The sequence below is a fragment of the Anolis sagrei genome, chromosome X (assembly GCF_037176765.1).
Source record: "Anolis sagrei isolate rAnoSag1 chromosome X, rAnoSag1.mat, whole genome shotgun sequence".
Lineage (NCBI taxonomy): Eukaryota > Metazoa > Chordata > Lepidosauria > Squamata > Dactyloidae > Anolis > Anolis sagrei.
In genome coordinates, this window is record NC_090034.1 from 26,076,843 (window position 1) to 26,103,483 (window position 26,641).

At 44.0% G+C, this 26,641-nt stretch overlaps 1 protein-coding gene across 2 annotated transcripts in view; it reads left to right on the forward strand.

The window, feature by feature from the left end:
• The window catches only part of RHOT2 (ras homolog family member T2), a 37,578-nt gene that overhangs the window by 3,309 nt on the left and 7,628 nt on the right, over positions 1-26,641 (forward strand). Inside the window, exons 2-18 of one of the 2 annotated variants that reach the window (XM_060786283.2) lie at positions 1,034-1,092; positions 2,879-2,960; positions 3,070-3,113; positions 5,728-5,781; positions 5,875-5,927; positions 7,163-7,271; positions 8,627-8,728; positions 10,149-10,247; positions 11,643-11,751; positions 12,619-12,739; positions 16,696-16,780; positions 17,973-18,118; positions 18,222-18,322; positions 18,644-18,774; positions 19,244-19,324; positions 21,238-21,360; positions 25,043-25,245. In XM_060786283.2, the coding sequence (XP_060642266.2) occupies positions 1,034-1,092; positions 2,879-2,960; positions 3,070-3,113; positions 5,728-5,781; positions 5,875-5,927; positions 7,163-7,271; positions 8,627-8,728; positions 10,149-10,247; positions 11,643-11,751; positions 12,619-12,739; positions 16,696-16,780; positions 17,973-18,118; positions 18,222-18,322; positions 18,644-18,774; positions 19,244-19,324; positions 21,238-21,360; positions 25,043-25,245 (1,702 nt within the window). The remainder of the gene's footprint in view (positions 1-1,033; positions 1,093-2,878; positions 2,961-3,069; positions 3,114-5,727; positions 5,782-5,874; positions 5,928-7,162; positions 7,272-8,626; positions 8,729-10,148; positions 10,248-11,642; positions 11,752-12,618; positions 12,740-16,695; positions 16,781-17,972; positions 18,119-18,221; positions 18,323-18,643; positions 18,775-19,243; positions 19,325-21,237; positions 21,361-25,042; positions 25,246-26,641) is intronic. The other variant, XM_060786285.2, reaches the window with a different exon arrangement.

Sequence of the window (26,641 nt, forward strand, 5' to 3'; positions counted from 1 at the left end):
TATCTCAGAAAGCAGTGCTGGTTGCTGACACCAACTCTGTGGGAATCTTCCTTAATACAGTTTAAAGCAAACCATATTTTTTCTGCCGTGCTGGCTACAACAACCTTTTCAAATATTCATAACCTTAAAAAAACCCCAAACACAGCCAAATGCCTCCTCTTTGCTGAGAGCTATTGCTATTCCAAATTTTGGCCCAAGGTATCTTGTATTATTAATTATAAGAGTTTTGCTAAGGATCCAGGTCTATAGAAGAAGCAACATATTAGCAGCATTGTGGATTTGCCCCTTGGCTGGCTTTTCAAACAATTGTGTGAAGTTTTTTTCAGGAATGTCTGACATCAGTTTCAAAAAGAGAAGAGGAAGGTGATTCAGTTCTCCTTCCAGCTTTCTTTATGTCTCATTTGTGGCACTTCTTGGCTGTCCTAAATGAATGGTGGTGTGCTTTGCCCGCTTTTGGCTTCAGCACATGGTTGATTTAAACCATATCCTTGTCAAATTTCCCAGGCATATAACTTTCTGGCCTGCTTGCTCAGACCTTTAAACTGCCCCATGGTAACATTTTGTCCTTTTTCCTTATTCAGCTATTAGTTCTTTGACTCTTGTTCTTTGTTTTCCTCTCTTGCCAAGTTTGCACAAACTTTTCTTTTTTTTTTTTATCTCTCACCCCTTTTAGACAATTCCATCAACACTTTAATAGCACTTTAATTGTTATGCTTTTGTCCCACAGAATCTTGGGATTTATTGCTTGGGGGAGCACTAAAGCTCTCTGGCAAACATGTCTAAAACATGTTTGCCAGATCCTCACTTCCAGGGCTGCGTCAGGATTTGAACTCTGGTTTCCCAGAGTCTTAGTCCAGCACTCAGTCCCCTACACAATGCTAGACAACCATACAGCTCATTAGATGGCCTTGGGGAAGAGCAGGCCCCTTTGCAGGTTTATTGTGAGGATGAAATGTGACTTGACATAGCATTTATCTACTTATTGCACCATAGCCGCTAAAATAATCTTGTTTTTTGGTTTTCTCTCTCGCAGCCCAGGTGGGGAAAACCTCGCTGATCATGGCCCTGGTGGGTGAAGAATTCCCTGAAGAGGTCAGTAGAAAGTGACTCTTGTCATGAGAGCAGCAACAGACAATGCTTGAGACCTGCAGCTAAAGATTTGACTGATATTTTCTAATATTCAGACTTTGCCACCACCTTCCCAACTACTTCAATACCCTCTTCTCCTTGGTCTAAAGTCCACAGATTCTCTTGCCTATTTGACAGTTTATTCTGCCCTGAATCTCATACGTAATGTTTCTTCCTAGTCCTTCTTTTTCTACTAGATAAACTGTCTTCTTTAGGTACAGATTTCTGCTTTTACATGGTGGTGTCCGTGCATTCTATTTACTTTTTAAGCCAGGTATCCATAAAGTGAATGTCTCTTTTTCTCCACCCTAATAAACATGAAGAGGCAATCCTATACACACCACAGCAAAGATGGAGACTCTAGGGCCCTTCCACTCATTCCCCAAAATTCACACACTACACACACAGGCCTTTGGGCTCCTTACTGAGGCCAGCGGCAACATGGGATACTTCTGGAAGCCTTCATCCACATGTGCATCCCTCCCTGCCTGCTTGACCCCGTCCTTCCTTGTCACCTGGGCACAACTCCTGCTGTTTTCATCTCCATGTGAATTATTTTTCTTTTTCATTTGGTCAAAACTGAAAAAAGAACGGCCTGCTCATGCAGCCTTTCCTCTCCCTATCGACTCAGGGGTGAGAGCAGACAGGATTAGATGGGCTGGGTTAGATGGGCTTCTGAACTGATCTTCCTCTTTCCTGAGACTCCAGCTGCATCCATGATGTTCTTCCAGAATAGTTACTACTACATTCTATGTTTCTACGTAAGACTCCTAGCCAGTGGCCATGCGCTCATGTAGTTCCAGCTACAGCTTTTCCTGCCAGTTGTCTGAGAGCTTCAGTGATTGACCAGAGACTTCCCCCACCTCTTTGCTCACACACTTCCCAAGAGACCAAAAAGGGCTGCTTTAATTCCTTCAAAGGGCTGCTTTCCCCCTCAGCCAGCCTGCCTGCCACCCCTTGTTCCAGAATTGGAGCTTCAGATCCGCAGCAAGCAGATGGTGTCCAAGCCTCTCCCCTCCAGCTTGACTCCATGACCCTTGCACGGTCAGTGCTGTAAGTCCCCTAATCAGTCGCCAGGATCATCTTAAGTGCCTTTCCCTGCTTTGGGCCCTGGCAAGCAGCTTAATGTTTTCTCTCCCCGCCATGTGCCCCGGCCCTCTCTCTCACCATGGCCAGTGGATCTGGCCACGATTTGCAGAGACTCAGAAGGTCTTGTGAAGGGAGTGGCAGGCCAGAAGGGCTCCAGCAAGGTGCCATGTGGCCACCCAGGGTCTCCCTTCATGCCTGTGCCATTGTAGTCAAAGAGCATGGAATGAGGAGTTGACTCAAAATACCTGCTTTCATTCATTTTACACATATAAAAAAAGAGATTCTAAATACAGGATCCTGGGGCAGTTGGGTGCCCTCTGGATGAGATCTGAAGACCTACTTAAATTACCCAGTCTCATCTGAAGCCAGTCCATGGAGGTAGATAGGAAGCTGGGCTGTGGTGGCTGCTCCGTGGCAAGACCAGCCTCATTAGCTTCCTCCTTCCCATCAGTTTTTTCCATTCTACATGACCATTTCATGAATGACTGTTTAACTTGGAAGCTGGTATATGAATGTCAAGCCTTAAGGCTTGTTGGGAGACGCTGTATTGTTCCTGAGTACCTTCAGCCAGGTTCTGACCCTATTCCATGCATCGCATCCTCTCCTGCATGTGCTCATTTTCCTACTGGTCCAAAGGTCTCCTTGTTGTTTCTGCCCCCAGGTGCCTCCCCGTGCAGAAGAAATCACAATCCCAGCCGACGTCACCCCTGAGAAGGTTCCCACCCACATCGTGGACTACTCAGGTAGGCCTTCCAGTCTCTGTTTCATCCCAAGAATATTATTTGAGCAGCCTTTTGTGCCATATAAAGGACCAAGATGCCAAAGTGTCGCTACCCTTTCTTGTCCTTTCAGAGGCAGAGCAAACAGAAGAGGAGCTCCGAGAGGAAATTAACAAGGTGAATAGAGAAAGCAGCACGGCATGCAAGGTGGAGGCCATGCAGCCCCAGTGTCTCCAATGCCTGGTCCTCCCTCTATGACACATGCTGCATCTTGAATTGTGCTCTTAAAGCTCAGCTGGAACAGCAGACCTCACTCTGAGAGGGGGTATCTTTGGATTAACATTATCCGTTTTGTTAAAAGTTTGCTAAATCCTTTGCTGACTTGTAAGCCACTGTATGTGCTTTAGCCTAGCAGGTTTAATCAGGCCTTGTGAAAGAGGGAGGAAGAAAGAAAGAGGGGAAAATATTGCTGTCTGTTGGACCCCCTTCTTCCTTTGAATTGGGAGAAGCACATCATGGGCTGCTTTGAGTGGCAGAGGGAAAGACTACAGTGTCCAAAATCTCCAAGCCATTGTGGCCACTGACCCAGCTGACTGGTGTATTCTAAGAGCTGGAGTAAAAAAAAAGAGAGAGAGAGCAATGCTTCCATGGTCTGCTGTCACACTAGTCCAGACATGGGCCAACTTCGGCCCTCCCTCCAAGTGTTTTGGATGCAAATATTTAACGTTTTTGTTTTATTTACCAATGTATTAATATATGGCATTGAATTGTTGCTTTTGTATGGCTGCTCTAAGTCCCCTTCGGGGTTGAGAAGGGTGGGATATAAATGAGGTAAATAAATAATTAATAAACTACTTCAACTAGAGAAGTCAACCATAGCAGAGCACTTGATGAACAAACCTAGACACAGCATATTGTTTGGGAACACAGAATTGCTGAACCACTCTAATAACCACTATGTCAGACTACACAGAGAAGCCACTGAAATCCACAAGAAGCATGTGGAAAATTTCAACAGAAAGGAGGAAACCACGAAAATGAATAAAATTCTGGCTACCAGTATTTAAAAAATTCTAAAATCAAAACAGTAAATAAAAAACAACACTCAAAAACAGGGGAATTCCAGACAAGAAACTATCAAGACCAGCTAATCACCTCCCAACAAAGGATTCCTCAGGCAGTAAGCAGTCAAACCTTGAAGCTGCAAGGCCATTAAATGCTAATCAAGGTGGCCAGTTGTAACAATTACACCTGCCTCAAACAGACATTCCTGGACATTCCACAAATATATAAACCCCACTTGCCTAGTTTCCAACAGACCTCACAACCTCTGAGGATGCCTGCCATAGATGCAGCCAAAATGCCAGGAGAGAATGCTTCTGGAATAAGGCCATACAACCCGGAAAATTCCCACAAATAGCTGTTAGGAATTATGGGAGCTGAAGTCTGAAACACCTGGAGGGAGGCCTGAGTCCAGAATGTGTATTTTCCCCAAATTTGGAAGGCAAAAAGAGTGCAACTGCCAAAACCGGCTTTTTTATTTATGTGCTTGCATTGCCAGTCTCTGTTGAAGTAATGACATGGACCTTGTGGGTCTGTGCAGCCAGCCTTTACATTAAAGAGGGCATGCGGGTCCATTTCACCCAGTTATTGATATTTGATAGGCAACACATGGTCCCAAGTCCTGCTTAAGCAGAGATGTCGATGCTTCTGTTTCGTGAGCAGGTGCTCTGCCATGGAGCTGGGGAGCCTCCTTCATCTCCATCGATTGTGTCTACATACAAGGCTTAGCACAGCCTTGCCAAATCCCATCTAAATTCTTGTATGTTTGGGAGATTAAATGATAAACCCGCTTCCCACAGGGATGGCAGTCTTGCCATCTGTTTTGCTGTGAGCACCCCCTGAGCTGAAGCAATGGCCAGAATTGAGCAGAGTGCTGAGCAGAGGCAGCGAGGCAGGCCATTCAGGCAGCAAAAGGGAGAGGTCAACACTGTCCCTCTTCCAAAGAGAGGCTCCTTTTTATCATCAGTTTTTATTGAGCATTTTTTTAATTGCACAAGAAGAACAAAAAAGAGAATTATATAAATGAACTACATCACTGAGTTATGGGATCGGGGACGGGGGAGAGAAACATTACATTTATTATAATTATTACATCTATATCTCCATCTCAAGTACTATTATACATATTTAAAGTTTTGCAAGTTCCAAATGTCCTCTGTAACAGAAAAGAACACACTCTTGTCATCCAATGTCAAAACTGATAGTCATCCCTTCCCATACTGTCCAATGTTCTTCCTGTCTTCTCTTCAAGATCTTTGTATTTTAAAAATTGGCTTAATTAATTTAATCAATTTATTTGTTTAATGTATTTCATCTAATAACCTCCAGTGGTGCAGTGGGTTAAACTGCTGAGCTGCTGATCAAAAGGTTGGCGGTTTGAATCCAGGAAGCAGGGCAAGCTCCTGCTGTTAGCCACAGCTTCTGCCAACTTAGCAGTTCTAAAACATGCAAATGTGAGTAGATCAGTAGATACAACTTTTGCAGGAAGGTAACAGCACTCCATGCACTGGCCACATGACCTTGGAGGTGTCTACGGACAACACTGGCTCTTCGGTTTAGAAATAGAAATGAGCACCACTCCCCAAAGTCAGACACAACTAGACTTAATGTCAAGGGGAAATCTTTACCTTTAATTTTATCTAATTTTAACTTGCAATATAAATTTAAAAATTCACTTCCATTTGTTAGTAAATTGCTAAGAGCTCTGTCTCCCTGCACTCCTTTGCAGGCAAACGTGGTCTGCATGGTGTATGACGTCACGGAAGAGTCCACCATTGACAAGGTAAATGCGGTCGTGGATTGCCCTTTGTATATGCTGTCGCTCGTCTCTAGGAGAGTTCTCCATTCTATTCAATGGCTCCATTTTGCATTTCAGATTCGGACAAAATGGATCCCGATGGTGAACGGTGGAGCCGAAAAGTGTTCCAGGTACTATCCTATCTTATGCAATTGGGTGTTGTGCTGCAAATCCTATAATCATTTACCTTGGTATACATCCTGGTCTGGTCAGTGTAAGCACTTTGGAAGATGTTACAGAAAGTCAATTGGAGACTCCCAAATGCATCAGGATAGCCAGAAGGCTTCCAGGCTCACCCTTGCAGCCAATTGCTGTCTCAGATGATAAAGGCATGCCCAGTACCACCTTTTGCACTTCTGCATCTTGGGCAGGAGAAGCCATCATCATTTCCTAAATTCCACAGTCAAAGCAATTCTACTGGAGAGTTAAACTCTCCTGCAATGTTTAGACCTTGGCCAATGTGTTTCCCATCTTTGGATCTCCTTTAGTAGGGTGCCAATTACCCCTCTTAGAGACATGTTCATCCCATTTCCATATTCGTTTGCAGGGTGTTTTTTTTTAACATGTTCAGATGAAAATGTGTATCCCTTTTCACACATCTTGCTCCTAATGTATGCCTCTTTGCACACAATTTTGCCCAGTAAGCATTTTGGAAAGCCATTTTCCTTACTACAGTAGGGCCTCCACTTCTGCACTGCTTAGGGACTCAGGATTCCCATGGAAGTGGGAAAAAACACACATTAAAAACGTTTAAAAATCCTCTAGGGATTTCTTCGTCCTTCAATGCGACTGATAGAAGTTGACTACAATACATTGTACTGGAGGACCAAGAAATTCCTTGAAAGATCATATGAATTGTATGTGCAACATAACCTGCAATTGTGGAATGCCAGCTTTTGTACATTAATTTCCTTAATACAAATACATATTTTGTACCCACTTTTAATTGGTGATTAACATGGCAAAAAATGAAAGTGTATGGGCAGTAAATGATATGTTTTGAATAAGGTATTGACTCTGAATTCAAAGGCACACAAAACATTTCTCTCTCCCATTTCTCGCTCAGTTCTGATATCTGCAGTTGAATCATTTTCTAAGAAAAATAAATTGTGAACATACCAAACTAGAATTTTGGAAAGAGGGATAGGTTGAAATGCTTTTAACATTTCCTCCCATCGTTATATGAGCCAAGCCTGGGTTGGCCGAGATGCATGAAATGCAGATCTTCCAAATGTGTGTTCCTTCCCCATCCCCTCCCTGGGATTGGAGAATCTGATTCCCATGGGAATCCTCTACTAGAACCACTGCCAGCCAGCAGCATTATGACACTTTCTCCTTATCCAAAATCTCTATTGCTCTTTTCTAGGATCCCCATCATCCTCGTGGGAAATAAATCTGACTTGCAGACAGGAAGCTCCATGGAAACCATCTTGCCCATCATGAACCAGTTCTCGGAGATTGAGACCTGCGTAGAGGTTCGAGACTATTTGTAGAATTAGGAAGCTGAAGAAAGGTTTCCATAACTCATAAAAGACTTTCCCTGTTCGAGCACCCTCCCAGTTTATCAGCTTCCATAACATGGGATGAGCCTGTGGCATTTGCTGCCCCTCCTACACTGCCATATAATCCAAATTATCAAAGCAGATAATCCACATTATCTGCTTTGAACTCAAATATATGAGTCTACACTGCCATATAATCCAGTTCAAAGCAAATAATCTGATTTTTTATGTAGAAGGGGCTTTAGGCCACTAGTTGGAAAAGAAACATCTCAACAGTTGTTTTTTATGACTGCTATAATTAGAGTTTGGGGCAGTGATGTTTTGTACTGAAACTGGTCGTGCTGGCTAGGGGATTCTGGGAATTCTAGTCCAAAAAGTCATTTTCCAAAACTCCAACCTGTAAGTGGAATCTCCATCTCAATACTTTTAGTTTACATATGTACATATATTATATAATATGATGTTTTGTTTTTACTGATTTCTTAATGAATATTTGGTATGTCTGTATGTAAGTGCAATGCTTTACTTATGTTGGAAACTGCCCTGCTATTGTTTTACTGTTGTATTTGGCCTCGGCCTCTTGTAAGTCGCACCGAGCCCTTCGGGAGATGTTAGCGGGGTATAAATAAAGGTTTATTATTATTATTATTATTATTATTATTATTATTATTATTATGAGTCCCCTCGAGGAGATAGAATGGTATACAAGTAAAGTATTAGTATTTTTAGTAGTATTCGCATTATTATTATTATACAGGGAAAGAGTGTGCTGCTGGTGGTCTTCGCAGGGCATCTGGTTGAGGAGCAGGGTAGTGGTTGAGGAGCAGGGTAATCTAGCAAGGTTGTCCTTTATGCTTCTTCGTGCCTGTTCTCTGGGCCCCAAACATCATGCATTGGCATTTTAGAGGCATTCTGCTGGCTGTTCAAGCAGGTTCAAGTCATGCATCTTCCCAGTTCACCCTCCCACAATACAACCCCAAGGAATTCTGTGAGACGTAGCCTAATCTAAAGGAATGATGTCCACAGTAGACAAGGAGGTTTCTCCCTCTAGTTCAAGGGTGGGCAACAACTGCAAATATTTCTGGACTGCATCTCACAGAATTTCTCCTTATGCCTTTGCTGATTACACTGATGGAAATTGCCCCCAAAGTCTGAAGGTTCACAGTTGCCCATCCCTGTTCTAGTTCAGGCCACTAGTGCACGTTCTGCCAATTGCACGAATGTCATATCTTCCAAATGATGTGTTTATTGACCTTCTCGACCTTCTCGACCTTCTCGAGAGTTCTTTAAGTCACCTTCTCTGTAACACCCCCTTCTTTCTACATCAGTGCTCTGCAAAGAACTTGAAGAATATCTCCGAGCTCTTCTACTATGCCCAGAAAGCAGTTCTGCATCCGACGGCTCCTTTGTATGACCCAGAGGAGAAACAGGTAAGATGCCTGTTTGTATGCACCAGTTCAGTGATACAAAATTGTGAACTGAGAGGCAGGGACAACCGATCAGTTGGAATTCTGTCCACATTTTGAATCCACATTCTGTTCATGTCCAAACCAAATGGCCAAACCATGCTCGATTGCTCTTAGGACACAGTGGTCAATGTGTGTGGGTCTGGGGGTTACACCTTGTGTACGATCCGCCACAGATGGCACTGCTCCGGAAACAGAAGTGTCTGCTCATTCTCATCTGCTTTCCGGATTCCCTCCCCTTTTGGGAGTCATAACAAGGCATCTTATTGTGCATGAGAATTCTACCTCTAAAAGGCTTTATAGCCCTCTCCAATTTCTGATCTTGCCCACCTTATACCTGGCTCTGGTTATTGAGTTCTGTTTTGTTTCATTTTAATTGTTTTTTTTTAATATTCTGCTTGTTTTAATTAGATTGTTATTGTATTTTTTAAATGTGTTCTTTGTTTGTAAGTCTTGTTGCGTTGGGCTTGGTCCCACTTGTAAGCTGCCCCGAGCCCCTTCAGAGAGATGGTAGCGGGAAATAAAAATAAAATTGTTGCTGTTAATTCTGTTTTTAAAGTAAAACTGGAGGGGTGAAGTGCACCCTCCAGCCAGCGATAGTACCCAGAGCCCCCCAGGGTCAGACATTTTCTTTGTCCCAAAATGGCCTTTAAGTGATATTGGGAGTAGTTTCATCATGATCTGCCCAATGGTCAGTTTAGGCCCAGGATAGACCTTCCTGTGGTTAAAAAGACCTGTTTTGTATCATAATGGGCAGAGGGAGGGGCATGGTTGAAATGCTCCTCACCGGGCACTTCGGTGGGGAACATGAGTTTTACTTTGTAAGGGATGCAGCCCATTGGTCTCCACAGTTCATGGAATTATTATGGGAGCATGCTGGGGACTTGCATCTGGCACCTCCACTTTAGCTAGCCCTCTCCTATATTCCTATACTTCTATATAAAGCCCCCCTGGTGGTGCTGTGGGTTAAACCGCTGAGCTCCTGAACTTACTGACTGAAAGACTGGCAGTTTGAATCTGGGGAGTGGGGTGAGCTCCTGCTGTTAGCCCAGCTTCTGCCAACCCAACAGTTCGAAAACATACAAATATGAGTAGATTAAGAGGTACCACTTCTGTAGGAAGGTAACGGCGCTCCATGTAGTCATGCCGGCCACATGACCTTGGAGGCATCTATGGACAACGCCCGCTCTTTGGCTTAGAAATGGAGATGAGCACCACTCCCCAGAGTTGGACATGACTAGACGTAATGTCAGGGGAAACCTTTACTCCTATATTCTGTCTTTCAGCTACTGGTGCCTTCATCTGACTAGGATGCCTTGCATGGCTTCCTTTTAAATCTCACACTTTCTCTTTTTTCCCTCCCACCTCTGTACCATTACCGCAGCTGCGACCAGCATGTACACGAGCACTCACTCGGATTTTTAACATGTCTGACCAGGATAACAACCAGATCCTAAGTGACGACGAGCTGAACTATTTCCAGGTGTGTTTCCACTATCATATAGCTGAAAATCATTGCGATTCCTCAGAAACACTTTCTGCAGTGATGCATCTAGCATACTTTTTAGAGGACTGGGTCTGTAACATCAGTCTCTTCTTTAAAAGAGTTTTTAGACCTTGGCACTTGGAGTGGAATGCAGATACATGCACACAGGGGTCTCCTTCAAGGCTGGAGGAAGGTGGTTTCAGTTTATTATGAGTGTTGTGCTTCTTTGTTTTTAAACAAAACCAGTTTGTAGCGCTAGAGTGGGCTCTTGGTATCCTCCAGGTTTTGTTCCAGGACCCCAAATCTGTGTATGTTCAAGTTCCATGATATACGAAGGCAAAGCAAAATGGCATTCCCTCTGAAAAATAGCAAAATCAAGATTATTTGAATAGTTTCAAGCCATGGATAGTTGAATCTTGTGAATGCAGAATCCATGAATATGGAGGGCAGACTGTATGTGTGGTTAAAGGTTCTGAACAATGGATGCTGGAATCTCATGTGCAAGTTGGTTGCTTGAATTGATGGTGTTACCAATGCCCTGCATTTTGTATTGTTTCCCACCATGACCACTGTCTTCAGGTGACATCTTTTGTTTCAGTTAGCCATAAAATCCATCTTTGAATAAGAGAGAGGAGAGGATTTGTTTGCCTCAGAAGAGTTGTGCTTGTGAAACCTATGACTGCTGGTTGAACAGGACATATTATATATTCTCAAGTATAAGCTGACCCGAATATACACCGAAGTATTTAATTTTACCACAAAAGAATTGGGAAAATGTATTGATTCGAGTATAAGCTGAGGGTGGGAAATGAAAAAGCTACTGGTTAATTTCAAAAATAAAAATAGATCCCAATACAATTACATTAACTGAGGCATCAGTAGGTTATTTTTGAATATTTACATAAAACTGTAATTTAAGACTGTCCAACTCTGATAAAACCATTATTCTAATCTTCAGTGTAAATGTGCTTACGTATCCTTCCAATAATAATAAAGAGAGTAAAATAATAAATGTAATAAATAATAAAGTAAATAATGGAACTGCAATAATAACAGTAATAATAGAGTAAAATAATAAATGTAATAATAACAATAATAAATAGAGTAAAATAATAAATGCAATAATAATCTTGTGGTAATAATAATAATAATAATAATAATAATAATAATAATAATAATAGAGTAAAATAATAAATAACCTTGATTCGAGTATAAGCCAAGGGGGGTGGGGGGTGGTTCCCACTTATACTCAAATATATACAGTACATAGTTAGGGACCTAAATGCCCCAAGAGTTACCAAGTGGCCCCCTTCTTCTTGGGTGGGCATGGTGCTTTATATTTAGAATTCTCTCCTTTTTCTGATTGGCTTCCTTGTGTCTCTTGGGAAGTAGAAGTCCTGCTTTGGAAACCCATTGGCCCCTCAAGCTCTTGAAGACGTGAAAATGGTGGTCTGGAAGAACACGACAGATGGGGTCCAGGACAACGGCCTGACGCTCAACGGTAACAGCACCAGAGAACTCCTCCATTTTAGGCCAGAGGCCGATCTCAGGATTTGTGGCGGATGAGAGAATCAGGCAGGCAGCAGCTGAGCAAAGCCGTGTGTCTGGCCCAGGGCTGCGCTTTGATTCCATGGCTGTTCAGCCAGCTATACTTCAGCCTTAAGGGCGTTAGTGTGGCTTCTTCAAAAAGCTTGTGCCCTGCCACTTGAAAAGGCCATTATCCTGTTTTAAATTCATATGCATTATTCCTTGCTTCCTGTCGCAACTCTGTGTCGGTTTCATTCTGTTTCAGTGACCTCAGGAACCAGTTAGTAGTTGCAAAGGCAACTGATAGGGGACTCTTTACTGCTGCATATAAGGAGAAGCTAAAATGAGTATCAGGGAATGCCTCTTGAAAATAATAATTTGTAGGAGCAATTGAAGTCAATGCAGCAAGACAAGAGTCTTCCAAGCACGATGCCGCCTAGCTGGAAATTCAAGCTACAAGGATTATTGCCCACACGCCCCAGTTAGAACAAGTTGTTAAAAAGCCAGAGCCTGTCTGTGCAACTAGTGTGTGTGTGTTCAGCATTTGTGAGGCACTTGTAGAAGTTAAGTGTGATGTCCTCCTGTTCTGGCTCATGGCAAGATGTTTGTATGCCATGGTTTAGCATTGGCATTTAGCATGTGCAAAGATGACGGATGTTATCTTGATGCATCCCAAAAGTCATGTTTGGGAGTGGTGTGTACATGACAACCAAGAAAGCACCAGATATCTGTTTTTTCCTGTGGTTCAAACTTGAGAGTATTCCTTTTGAGGAAGTTCTGTGGTAGCTTTATGTGACTGTGCAAATGCACTTGGCTCCAATGCTCTTTTTTTCTCTTCCAGGCTTCTTGTTTCTCAATACTCTCTTCATCCAACGAGGACGACATGAAACCACATGGACCATCCTGCGCCGCTTTGGCTATGACGATGCTCTAGAGCTTACAGATGACTATCTCTGCCCACTGTGAGTAGACCGTTTACTTATTACATAATTTTTGTAAGGTGGAAGAATATGCATACTACTGATGTGCGAAGCTATGGGAAGTATGATCCCATAGGGTCTTCTCTGTGGTGGCCCCTTGACTTTGGAACTTGCTACCTGGAGAGATTAGGTAAGTGCCCACCCTGTCAGCTTTCAGGAAGAGCCTGAAAACCTGGCTGTTTTGGTGTATCTTTGAGAGATCACTATAACCCCCACATTATGAGCAGCTCACTACAATCTGTCCACTGATGCACTTTACCTCATCCTTTAGTAATATTCACCCCATTGATTGTTCCCATCTGAAATCACCTGCTGGCACACTACTCTATTCATCCATCTCACCCAGGGTTTTTATACTTTTATATCTTATTCTACCCCTTGTAACTTGGCCCATCCCATTTTGCTTTTTTTGTTTTCTCATTTCATTTTCTGTATTGATTTTGTATTAATTTGTTTTGTTCACATTTCATTTCATGTTATTATTTGCTGTATGTACTTTATTTTGATTTGTTGTAATTATTTTGGGCTTGGCCTCATGTTAGCCGCCCTGAGTCCCCGTTGGTGAGATGGTGGCGGGGTATAAATAAAGTTTTATTATTTATTATTATTCTGAAGCCTAATCAACTCCAGTTTTTAGTCTTCCTCTGGGTTGATCTTGTGGTTTTCTTTAAGTTCAGTCAACCAAACTGGCTGGAGCTGATAGGGATTCTAGTCTGTTCTACTCTTGTCTAGGACAATTAATCAAGGTTTGCATCATAACATTCCTAGGTGTGTTTTAAACATGTCTTCTTGTTGTTGCTGCTGTGTACATTCAAATCGTTTTCCAACCAACTATGACTCTATCATAGGGCTTTCTTGGTAAGATTTGTTTGGAAGATTTTTTTTTTCCCTGTCAGGAGCAACTTGAGAAACTACAAGTTGCTTCTGTTGTGAGAGAATTGGTCATCTGCTTTCAGTCACCAGTCCTGCCAGCACAAGAGTTTAACCTATTGCACCACCTGGTATTGTCATTGCGTTCCTTTAAGGCTGATAAAGTGTGACTTGCCCAATGGGATTCCATAGCTGACCAGAGGTTTGAACCTTGGTCTGTATTGTTGTAATCCAGCACTGAAAGCACTGCACTGTGATGTCTCTCTGAATGAGAGGCGGTGGTCTCTCCCCTGCTGAAGAAACCAGACTTAGATTGTTCGGTTCCCTCCAGTTACTGCCCAGTTTCGAATCTCTCGTTCCTGGGCAAGGTGATTGAGAGGGCAGCAGCGGAGCAGTTGCAGCAATTCTTAGATGACACAGCCGGACTAGATCCCTTCCAGTCCGGCTTCCGTGCGGGGCATGGGACATAGACTGTGCTGGTCTCCATCACGGATCACCTTCGATGCCAGCTTGACCAGGGCGGGTCAGTGCTGCTTGTGTTATTGGATCTCACAGCAGCATTTGACACAGTCGACCACAATCCTTTGACCCACCGCCTTGCTGTTGCTGGAGTCAGGAGGACAGCTTTAAACTGGCTGTCCTCCTTTCTTCACAACAGTGGACAGCGAGTGGAAAGGGGAGGCCTGGTCTCTGAGAGGTCCCCTCTATCTTGTGGGGTTCCTCAAGTGGCCATTCTCTCCCCTCTGTTGTTTAACATCTATATGCTACCACTTGCTCAGCTGGTTCGAGGTTTTGGGCTTGAGCGTTATCAGTACGCCGATGACACTCAGCTGGTGCTGAAGATGGAAGGCCGATCGGACTCTGTACCCGATTGTTTCCATCAATGCCTCGAGGCCGTTACTGGATGGTTGCGTGCCAGCAGGTTGAGGGTGAATCCACAAAGACGGAGATCCTATGGCTGGGTCGACCAGGCAGTGGGGACATCCAGCTGCCTACCCTGGATGGCGAGGCGCTACACCCATCATCATTGGTAAAGAGTCTGGGAGTCCTTTTGGACCCTCTGCTGATGATGGAGGCCCAGGTCTCCGCCGTTTATTTATTTCTTATTTAACAGCAAAAGACAATAACATCAATTAACAAGACAACAATTCTAGCAATAACAACAATTAACAGAAAACAATAATTATTATAGGCAAAAACAACCATAAAACCAATAAAAGCAATAAAACCAATACAAACCTCATTGACGGTCAGCGTTTCACAATCTCATAGTTAAATTCCAATTCCACAATTGTCAGTCCTTTCAGTCCTATCCATCTGGTTTCCATATCTAATTGTCAAATTGCCCAAAGGCCTGGTCCCACAACCACATCTTTACCTTCCTCCTGAAGGTGAGGAGGGATGTTGATGCCCTGGTTTCCCCCAGGAGTGAGTTCCACAGGTGAGGGGCCACCACTGAGAAGGCCCTGCTCCTTGTCCCCACCAGCCTCACTTGTGATAGCGGTGGGGTCGAGAGCAGGGCCTCCCCAGATGATCTCAAATTCCGGGGTGGGACGTAGAGGGAGATACATTCGGACAAATACACAGGACCGGAACCGTAAAGGGTTTTGTAGGTCAAAACCAGCACCTTGAATTGTGCTCAGAATTGAACCGGCAGCCAGTGGAGCTGACACAGCAGGGGGGTGGTGTGCTCCCTGCATGTCGCTCTGGTAAGCAATCTGGCTGCCGCTTGTTGGACCAGTTGAAGTTTCCGAACAGTCTTCAAGGGCAACCCCACGTAGAGTGCGTTGCAGTAGTCTATACGGGATGTAACAAGAGCGTGGACCACTGTGGCCAGATCAGACTTCCCAAGGTACGGGCGCAACTGGTGCACAAGTTTTAATTGCGCAAAAGTTTTCCCGGCCACCGCCGAGACCTGGGGTTCGAGGCTTAGCGATGAGTCCAGGATCACTCTCAAGCTGCGAACCTGCGTCTTCAGGGGGAGTGTAACCCCGTCCAGCACAGGCTGTAACCCTATACCCTGTTCGGCCTTACGACTGACCAGTAGGACCACTACCTGATTAGGTTTAGACTCACTGTACCTCCCAACCTCCGCAGGGGTGGTGGACCCATTAAAATGGTCCGCCCCAGGAGACTTATGGATCCAAATGGATTCCTGACGGCTCTTGGGGATCTTCCCACCTCCCTGGCTGGTGATTCTGTCGATGCCTTGGTCTCTCGCTGGAATTCTGAGAACCGCCTTCTTTCATCTGCGGCAGGCTAGATGGCTGGCCCCCTACTTGTCCAGGGACGACCTAGCTACGGTGATCCAGGCCACGGTCATCTCAACGCCCTCTACATTGGCCTTCCTCTATCGGTGATCCGGAAGCTCAAGTTGGTACAAAATGCAGCTGCTCGGCTTCTTGCGGGAATTCCGATGAGATGCCACATAACCCCAATCTTACTACAGCTGCATTGGTTACCAATTGAGCACCGGATCACTTTCAAAGTGATGGTACTCAACTTTAAGACCTTGCATGGTCTGGGGCCGATGTATCTGAGGGACCGCCTCACCCCCTACCACCCCCAGAGATCCCTCCGTTCTGAGGACCAAGATCTATTGGAAGTCCCCAGTGTTAAGACCTTGCGTCTAACAGCAACTAGACGTAGAGCCTTCACAGCAGTGGCACCATCACACTGGAATACTCTGCCACCTGAAGTCCGTGCCTTGCGGGACTTACCAGCTTTCCGCAGGGCATGTAAGACATACCTGTTTCAACAGGCTTTTAATGTTTGATATTGTTGTTTTTAAATTGTTTTAAATTGCTTTTAAATTTTGTTAGATTTTAGCTATTCTTGTAAGCCGCTCCGAGCCCCAAGGGAGTGGCAGCATATAAGTTTAAATAATAAATAAATAAATAAATGCACCTAGAACTTTCCTTATTTTGGGTGGACTCCAGTCGCATGTATGGCAGAGGAACATCACTTGTCCACTCGGGCACTTGCTGGCTGAAAAAAGACCCAGAGAACTGATGTATTCTCAGATGTCCTGATTCTGCCTTGACCTGAGCCCCTATTGTACCTTTCAGAGTCCGGGTGCCGCATGACTGCTCCACGGAACTCAATCACTTTGCCTATCAGTTCCTGCAGAGGATGTTTGAGAAGCACGACAAGGTGAGCTGGAGAGAATCTTCTCAAGGCACTTTGCCTCTCCCAGAATCTGAATCCTTTTCCTGGCTTCGGCCTGGCCATTTGCACTTTGGCAGCTTCTCCCTTTGTGCACATTTGCTATCTAAAATGACACACCTAAAGCTGTTTGAGGCATAGATTCTGGGAATATGAGACATTCTAGTCTGGAGGATTCTGGGAGCTGTGGTTCAGACAAGTTACCTTTCCGGACTCTGGTTGAACCTTCCAGAGTTTGCTGTCTAGTTCAGTATCCTGGTTCCAGTGTTCAGTGGACAGAAGCCACAGGTTCCACCCTCAGGAGTGTATATGGAACTAGAAAGGCAGACCAAGGAGATGAGGCTGACCTTCCAGGAGAAAATAAGTGGGATTCAGCTCAGATCTGAGTCCAGCATGGTCTTGCTTTGATGTGATGGAAGAGTGAATTTCATCTGCTATGTCCTTCTGTTGGGGGTTAACACCACCATGGCCTCCTTTCCTTTCTCACTTTGTCCTGTCATATTTCATCCTGCATGACAATGAAATGCGAATGAAAAGACTACGCTAGTTTTGGCTCACTTAACAGGTTTTGGCCTACTCACTCTCCTCAGGACGACACTAGCTTTAGCCCACTGATTCCAACAGGCTTCTGTCTACTAACTCTTTCAGTGCTTGACTCACACTTTTGTAATCAAAAATACCCTGTTAATTTTTAATATTTCTGACACTTGGCTGCTGTTCCTTTTCTGCCTGGGGCCTCCGATGGTGTTCCTAGAAGGAAGAATCATGGAATCGGTTGGAAGAGACCGCAAGGGCCATTCAACCCAACCTCCATCCTCTTTGAGGCCTATGAAGGTCCTGCTGGCACCCAGTTGATCTTCTCTTTTCTTCTGCAGCCAGAGGAAGCCATTATTGGCATGTTAGGAGAAGGTGTACATTGGCCCTTGGATTGATAGCTGGCACCAGATTGTCCTTTGCAAGCCACTCAATGACAATTCATAATAAAGGAAAGTTTTCCTAGAAAATTGAGAGAATCTCTGTACAGCTATTAACCCAGTGGCCCATCCAGACCGGCAGGGAGAGAGGGTTCTTGTCTGCCATGCAAGGTGAGCTTTGGCTGCAGCAACAGGAGCATCGTGAGAGTGGAGGCCAACATGGGATGCCGCTCAGGTGCCCATGTCTTTCCCTTGCATCTCCACAGGACTGTGACGGCGCCCTCTCCCCGGCTGAGCTGCAGAGCTTCTTCAGCGTGTTCCCCTGCGTGCCCTGGGGCCCCGAGCTCTACCACACGGTATGCACCACTGATAAAGGCCTGCTTTCCCTGCATGGATTCCTCTGCCAGTGGACGTAAGCGCAGCCCTCTCTGCCTTCCCTCCTTTCACATCAGTTTGGCGAGATTCTCCCTCATTCCCTGTAACGGGCAGCTTTCTCTGTGTTTGGATTTCCCCAGGCTGGTGGCCTACCTGGACATCCATCGCTGCTTGGAGCACCTGGGCTATCTGGGCTACCCCATCTTCTCTGAACAGGACTCCCAGGTCCATGCCATCACAGGTGAGTCATCTCTCTCCTGTGGTTTGGATCTCAAACACCCTTGGGAATGAGCAGAGGATGCTCCTCTGTCCTGCCACAATGGCGGATTTTGCCCTTCCTGTTGCTGCTGCTCAGGTCTCTGCTTCTGTGTTGCAGAAATAGGGTGTGCATTGAGATTGGGAGTTAACCTTTGGAAAGAAAAGGTCACCAAGCAAGCTGCCTGTCTCCTGCCCCGGAGAGATCACAGTAGCTTGCTTAGCAGGATCTATCCAGATGCAGCCGGAAGGAAAGGCCCCGTTTTCTCACATCTCACCCCTCCTTCCCCGCTTTCTTCTGCTCCAGTTACACGGGAAAAAAGAATCGACCTGGAGAAGGGCCAGACCCATCGGAATGTCTTCCTCTGCAAAGTGGTTGGGTCCCGGGGTGCCGGCAAGTCTGCGTTCCTGCAGGCCTTCTTGGGGAAAAACATGGCTGTGAGTGCGGGGATCCTCCCTCGATCTTACCCTATCTCTGGTGCAGTGAGTCTTGAAAGGCAGAAAAATGTTTTAGAATGTAATGTTCTGTGGTCCTTTTAGCCTTCTAGATTAGTTGTACTCAAACGGATAGTCCCTGATTTGTTTGGATCCGCAAGTGCTCTTTGGGGAATTTTCCCGAAAACTCTATAAATACTGTAATAATATGACTCAAATAATGTACTTGTCTCTGACAAACTGGAGCAGAGCGATTGCTGGTACATCCTGTCAGATAATTTCAGAAGCATGTCTGTAGATGGCTATGATCTTGAAAAAAATGCCATTAAAAAAATTAGGGACATATATTCTTGTTTGTGGTGAAGATTGTTACTCTGATTAGGCTATAACACTGTTACTCATCCCATCTTTCTGAAACCTGTATGTCTGTCAGTAGAATATAAAATGCCCCTGCCTTCTCTTCTGATTCCAGGCCCAGAGTGAGTCCAAGGGAAAAGAAGTCTCCTATACTATCAATACAGTTCAAGTCAATGGACAAGAAAAATACCTAATAGTAAGTCTTTCTATTGCCATTCTTATAAATGTACTGTATTGCTTTTATTGAGATAACATTTGCATCTTTATATTGGCGCTAATACTTATCTAGTCATTATTCATTTTCTCTCTGTTATTATCCCTTTGTCTCCTAAGTTTATACCCTGGTTTCTTCCTTTAACCTAACCGAAACACAACTGTAAAGTTATATTTAAAATGTTTTTGGTTGCAAATTTTGTAGGAATACACCCATCTCTCCTTTTCTGTATTAAAATATTTTGACTGGGAAAAATATATTTCAATATATATTTTAATGCTCTTTGTTTTTCTTTGACATATGGACATATCCATTTGTTCTTTAATAAAACAATTGATGGGCAACAGTCCAGTGAAAACAAGACCAGATCAGCGGATAAAAACCTTGATTAACTTCTAAATAGCAGAGTAACAGACTGCACAAGACATCCAAGAGCACTCCAAAAAGTTATGCTCAGTGGAAGAACACAATAAATTTTTAGCCAACAATAAAGGAATACTGAAATTGGTGAGACTTAAGCCATGCCTAGCTAGTTCCACTAACTTCTACTGGATGCAGTTCAACTTTATTTATTTATCATGTCAGGAGAAAATTGAGGATACAGTTATGATATAGTTAAAAAATCACAAACAAAGTTAAAAACTTGGCAGTATGCTAAATTTCCTTTGACCAGAATCTGGTCACTTGGAGTGTCTCACTGTAAGAAGGTCCTCTATTGTGCATGTGGCAGGGCTCAGACTGCATTGTAGTAGGTGGTCTATGCTTTGCTCTTCTCTGCACTTGCATGTCGTGGACTCCACTTTGTAGCCCCATTTCTTAAGATTGGTTGTACATCTCGTAATGCCAGAGCGCAGTCTGTTCAGTGCCTTCCAAGTTGTCCAGTCTTCCGTGTGCCCAGAAGGGAGTTTCTCATCTGGTATCAGCCATGAATTAAAATTCCGAGTTTTAGCCTGCCACTTTTGGACTCTCGCTTGCTGAGGTGTTCCTTCGAGTATCTCTGTAGATCTTAGGAAGCTGTTTCTTGATTTAAGGCGTTGGCATGCTGACTGATATCTGCATAGAGGATGGGCTGGAGATGTCCATGCCTTGGTTCTTTCATTACAGGCTGCTACTTCATATTGGATATCAGGTGCTGCAATACCAGCTAACCAGTTTAATTTCTCCAGCGGTTTTGACCGTAGACATCCTGTGATAGTGTGGCATGTCTCATTAAGAGCCACATCCACTGTTTTGTATTCCACCCTGGACTTGTGTATTCAGCAGCAGAGTAGCAAAGTGCAAGAGCAGATGTATTCACTGTGTTTGGTTGTGATCCCCAGGTTGTGTCAATCAGCTTTCGTAATATATTGTTTCTAGTACCCACTTTTTGCTTGATAGTCAAGCAGTTTTTCTTGTAAGTCAGAGCACAGTCCAGAGTAACCCCCAGGTATTTTGGTGTGCTTGTCTGTTCTTAAGATGAAAAGCACACGTCTGCATTTTAGATGGATTAGGAATCAGCTGGTTTTCCCTGTAATAGGCAGTAAGGGCACCTAAAGCTTCAGAGAGCTTCTGTTCAACGCTTTCAAAACTCCCTGCTTGAGTGGTGATGGCATGATCATCAGCGTAGAGGATACTCTCTGTCCCTTCTGGCAATGGCTGGTCATTTGTGTAAATGTTGAACATTGATGGAGCAAGCACACTCCCCTGAGGCAGGCTGTTTTGTTTTTGCCATCTGCTTCTCTGACCCTGGAACTCAACAAAATAACTCTTGTTTTGCAGCAAGTTTCCTATGAAGTGGATGAGGCCAGGAAGAAATGAGTGTATATATGTTTAGCAGGTTCAACAGCATGAACAAAAAGCTGTCCACAAAATGATCCAAAAATAGTGGGCCCTGTCTTTGTATTTTTTATCTCCAGCTTCACGAGATTGATGTGGATGCGGAGTTTGCAAAGACATCAGACGCGTCTTGTGATGTTGCCTGCTTATTGTATGACTTGACGGATCACAAGTCTTTCAACTACTGTGCTAGTGTTTATAAGGTAAGCTTCATCCCATTCCACTCCCCAGGCTTCATAACTCAATGGTCCAGTTTTTCCCAGAAGCATCAAAGAGGGGTTAAATGGACCAAATGGTTAAGATCTGGGCATCACCAGTGACAGCTGGAAGTCTATAGGCAGAGCAGGAATTATGCCTGGTTTAACCATATTTAGAAATGTGCATTTTCTTTCTTTGGACTACAGCACCCAGAGTTCCCCAACCGAGATAACACTATGTAACAAAATTTTATATGTGTCTGTGTGTGTATTTTCCTAGTTTGAAAGCATTATTTCTGTTTAATTGTGTAGTACTTATCTTGAAAGGAGCTGTTATACTCCAGAAACTGTTGCTTTTGTGGCTGCCTCGAACTAGGTTGAATGGGTTGAGATTTGATGGGATAGTCATTGAAAAACTAGAACAAAATGTGCTGCAGGATGTCCCTTCCACAACGTTTTTGCAGTTCAACAAGCTTTTTCCATGTTTTTCTTAATAGAACCATTTAGAAAATGACATTTATAACTCAGGAACATAAATTTTGCTCCACAGTGTAATCAATAGCCATATGGGCTGTGGGATTCTGGGTGACATAGTGCAAAACATCCTTATGTAAATCAAATTTTAACTTAACATGGGGAGATTGATAGTGGTCAAGACCAAAACAAGGTTTGTGAAGTAAGCATGAAAAATGCATACCATGTTGTCAGTATCCTTAATAGAACTTACAATATACAAACATTAGGAAACTGTGGATGATTTGGATATTACTCTTTACTGGAAAAAAATATGGGAATGAACTTTGAATAAAAAGTTAACAGTGAGGTGTAGAGGTTTGCAAGAAGCACTTGGACTGATTTATTGGTATCTTGATATCTTTTACTGAATGTATGAATGCAGCCGCGGATGTTGTGTATAAAATTACCTTCAGGCTATGTGTAGAAGGTGTACCTGAAATATACATGAATGTCATGTTTAGACTTGGATCCCCTTCTCATTAGAGACCTATGTGCTGATACAGGCATTCCACCATCCGAACAAAATCCCAAATGCTTCTTGTCTCGAGCATTTCGGATCAGCGAAACTCAGCCTTCATTAGAGGCAGAAATAACACTGAAAGGGTAGGGCTTGGTTCTTGCCCCACAAAAATTGAAGAATAGTTCAATGTGTTTCAGCAAACATTTCATTCAAAAACAAGAGTGATGTGCATGTAAAATGAAACAGCCAGGTTGGCGTAAGCCTTGCATGCTTAGGAAGAGTCAGCACACGTTCCTACTGTAGAATCAGCTGAGAAGAATCCCATTCTTCCCACCTCAGGCTTTATTGCACTGTTGACTGCAGTTACATTGCTGCATCCCAAGACTTAAGGTCTTCCGCCTTCTCCATCTGCCCAATGCTGATTCTGACAAAAACTTCCAGCTAGACAGAGGACAAGGAGGAACTGGGAGGATTGGGGGCATGCAAAGACTTTCTAAACAGAAGCTTCTTTGTTGCCTATCTACTTTAGAGCCTATTATTTCATGTAGAATGTAAGGAGAGCCATTTAGTATTTGTGTGCCTCTAATTCCCTAAGTTTTTGAAAGTTTTTGGTTGTGGCACTCAAACAACAGAAGAATCTCACCAGGATGGTAAAACCTGCAACTGTTTCAATGCCAGGCATTTTGCATAGCTGTTTTTGAACTGTTATATGATTTTCCTGCATAGTTTTGATCTGTTTTTATCATGTTCAACTGTATAGTGATATGTAGTTGTTTTCACTCGATTGCCTTTCCTGCCCTGATATCCAAAAGCAGGGGAGGTGGCTTCAGAATAGGTCTTTATAGGTTGAAAAACAGATAAAGATGAGGAGAGCCATTCCTTCTTATTCCTCCCATGCATCTTGCTAACAAGCGCAAGCTGCTGCTTCTTAACGCCAGAGACTCCATTACCAGCGACAACAGCTTTTAAAAGCCTATTGTGCAAATAACCTCCACGGAGCCATTTGTGCTCATGGCCTTGACACGAACGCTATGGTGGCGGGTGCTTTCCATTTGCCAAACAAAGACATTCCCTCCCCGTTTCTTGAGGTCATAAATTTTCTACCTGTCGGTTTATGACAAAAGGGTTACTATCTTGAGAGCGAATGCTTTCCCTTTCCCTCCCCCTCCCTTCTCTTTCAGCGGTGGGTTCATTTATGAATATTTATAAATCACTTAGTACCTGAACATTTCCAAGTGGTAAACAACGACAGGTTCACTGTTTGTGGAGCCTTTTCACCATTAGCCTTGACATTAATTTAAAAAAAATGTTTAAGAGAGTTAAAAATAACACATCTCAATTTAGTCTATGAGTGGCTGTGAATCTTAGGATTTTCGGTGGGTTGCAGTATTTAAATCTGGATAGCAACTTTCTCCATTTGAAATGAATGATTCATAGGCTCACACAGTTGGAAGAGACGTCAAGGGCCATCCAGTCCAGCCCCATTCATTCTGCCAGGCAGAACAACACCATCAAAACCCTCCAGACAGATGGCCATGTAGCTTATTTCCAAGCATCCAGAGAAGGGGTCTGCCATACCCAAATCCCAGAGTTGGGTGGGACCTCCAAAGGCCATCCAGTCCAGCCCAATTCATTCTGCCAGGTAGGAAAGGCACAGTCAAAGCCCTCCCGGCCAGATTTATTTGTTTTCTGTATTTATATTCCACCTTTCTCACCTCGAAGGGGATTCCAAGCGGATCACAGAACGCATATAAAATAAACATGCAGTGTCGTTATACACTGACAAGATAGACAATTTCACATAGATAGAGGTATATATAGGCTTTCCCATCTTTGGCATCTTGGAGGCTGTGCTTGGTTCCAGCCATGGGGGGATGCTGTTGCTCCATCTTTCCTGCCAAAGAGCTCTTGTTCGTAAACTTTCTCCTTGATCATATTGTCTGACATTTTTCTGGCATTTTCTTCTGGGTGCCTTAAATACCTCTCTGCTTTAAAGAGGTACCCATTTATCAACTCACATTGCTGTTTTCAGACTGCTTAGGTAAGCAGAAACTGGGCTAAAGGTCAGGAACTCACCCCGACCCAGGCTTTGAAATGTCAACCTTTTGATTGGCAAGATTTACTGCAGCTGGTGGTTAATCTGCTGTGCTAAAACCTGGCCATCCAGCTTCTGTTTGACACCCTCTGTCACATTCCCAGGCAGCCTATTCCCAGGCAGCCTATTCCAGCCTTTCCGTTATGACTTTCTTTCTGATATTCAAGTGGAATATCATTCCCTGCCTCTTGAATCCATTCCTCCACATCCTAGTCTCTGTAGCAGGAGAAAACAAGCCTGCTCGCTCTTCATACGACTTCCTTTCAGATATTTAAATGTTGTTGTTATTAGTATGCCCTTCTCAACCTTCCGTTCTCCAAGCTGAACAAACCCAGCTCACTTTGAGATTTCCAGGCCTTTGACCATTTTAGTCGCCTTTCTCCGGATCCGTTCCCTTGTCCTAGATCAAACAGATCCAAGCATCTCGAGGACAGATCTCATGTTTAAACCAAAAGAGGAAGAGAGAAAAAAAAACAAGAGGAAAGCCAGAACAGAAGAGCAGGAAGGAAGTCAAATAAAGATCTTTTCGTCCTCTGGGATGTACCCTCCCCCCCAAAAAATAATCTTTCTTCAGTGTTTTTCTGATCATTTCTCACTGTTAATTGTCGCCTCTACAGCAGCATTACCTGGATGGACAGATCCCGTGCCTCTTTGTGGCCACCAAGTCAGACCTGCCTGAGACGTCTCTGCCGCACGGCCTCTCGCCCACTGAGTTCTGCCACAAGCATCGCCTCCCACCACCGCTTTACTTCACCTGCAATGGACAAGGCCCGCCCAGCCCCGCCATTTATGCCAAGCTGGCCGCTGCCGCTACCTTCCCGTTAGTACTTCTTTGCTCTTGTTTATATTATTCTCTCAGGCATTGAGACAGGCATGGGCTCACTTGGACCCTCCCTCCAGGTGTTTGGACTCCCAACTCCCACAATTCCTAACAGCCTAGCCGGTAATCTCTTAGGAATAGTGGGGGTTGGAGTTCAAAACACCTGGAGGGAGGTCCCAAGTTGACCCAAGTCTTCATTAGGATCCTCTGAAGATGCCAAACAAAAAAAGGAGAAAATGCTACTAGATCACATTGGCCAGACAGCCTGGAAACAAACCACACAATAATACTCCAGCTGCCTCAACTGTTGTTTTCTTTAGTGAGGTGAGTTGAAAAATGCAGTCCCATCGAAAGCAACGGAAATGCAAGGGGAAGCTAAGCCACCTTTTCTCACTTCAAGCCTTATCCCAAGACACAGTTTGAAAGAATTTGAGGAATCAGATCTACCTGGGCCAAAGTCAGTATGGATGCAACAAATCCATAGACAGGAGGCTGATTGAAAACACACTCCTCTTCATAGTGCGTGTTTCCAAGCAGCCTCCCATCTAGGAAAATATCCTCTTTGAAGAAGGTTTCCCAAGATGTTACACTGAGGACAACACAAAACAAGTTTGCATACCAAAAGCCAAGTCTGTAGTGCTAGCAATACCTAACTGATCACTGTGTTCCTTCTGGCTGCAACTCCCTTTATGGAGGGCTCCATATTATGAGTGGGAGTCAGCTGCTGCATTTAGCTCGAAGAAGAGTTTTGTGTTGCTCAAAAATGTGCCCTTTTGACATTGTGCACAAAACATTGCTCCTTTCTTTTCTTGTCGGCACCTCAGGCCGGACAGACGTGGCACAGCCATCGCCGAAGCTTGGCCAAGCCCATTACTTTCCCACGCCAAGCGCTTGCTGTGCTTCCCTGGCTTTTATAAATGCAAGCATTTCCCCAAGGAGTATGGGGAATCCATTATTTATACACAACCACATCCAGAAAGGGCAGCGGAGAGCCAGCCAGTCTTGGGACCTGCATTAAGAGCTTTATTTATTTATACCACAATTCTTAAAACATCTTAATATATCTGTGAAGAGTGCGAGGAAAAGGGTGGCGGTGGGAGGGGAGAGCTCATGTGATAAAAGAAATATATGTTGGAGGAAGGCTGGGAAAGTGCTCTCTCTGAGTGATAACATCCTTTGCATTTCAAGGATCTAATTTTATCTTGCTCCCTTTAATATTCAGCTTGTCCGAGTAGAGATGGATATCAAGGCTTGGGCAATAGATCTGCTAGAGGCTAGCAATACAGCTATTCATCTGGATGGCGCTGTGTGGCTGAAAGGCTGGGCATCGCTAGTGCTTCTCTTGTCTCTCTTGCTCAATCTTTTGGAACTCTACGTGGCCTAAATCTGCATATTT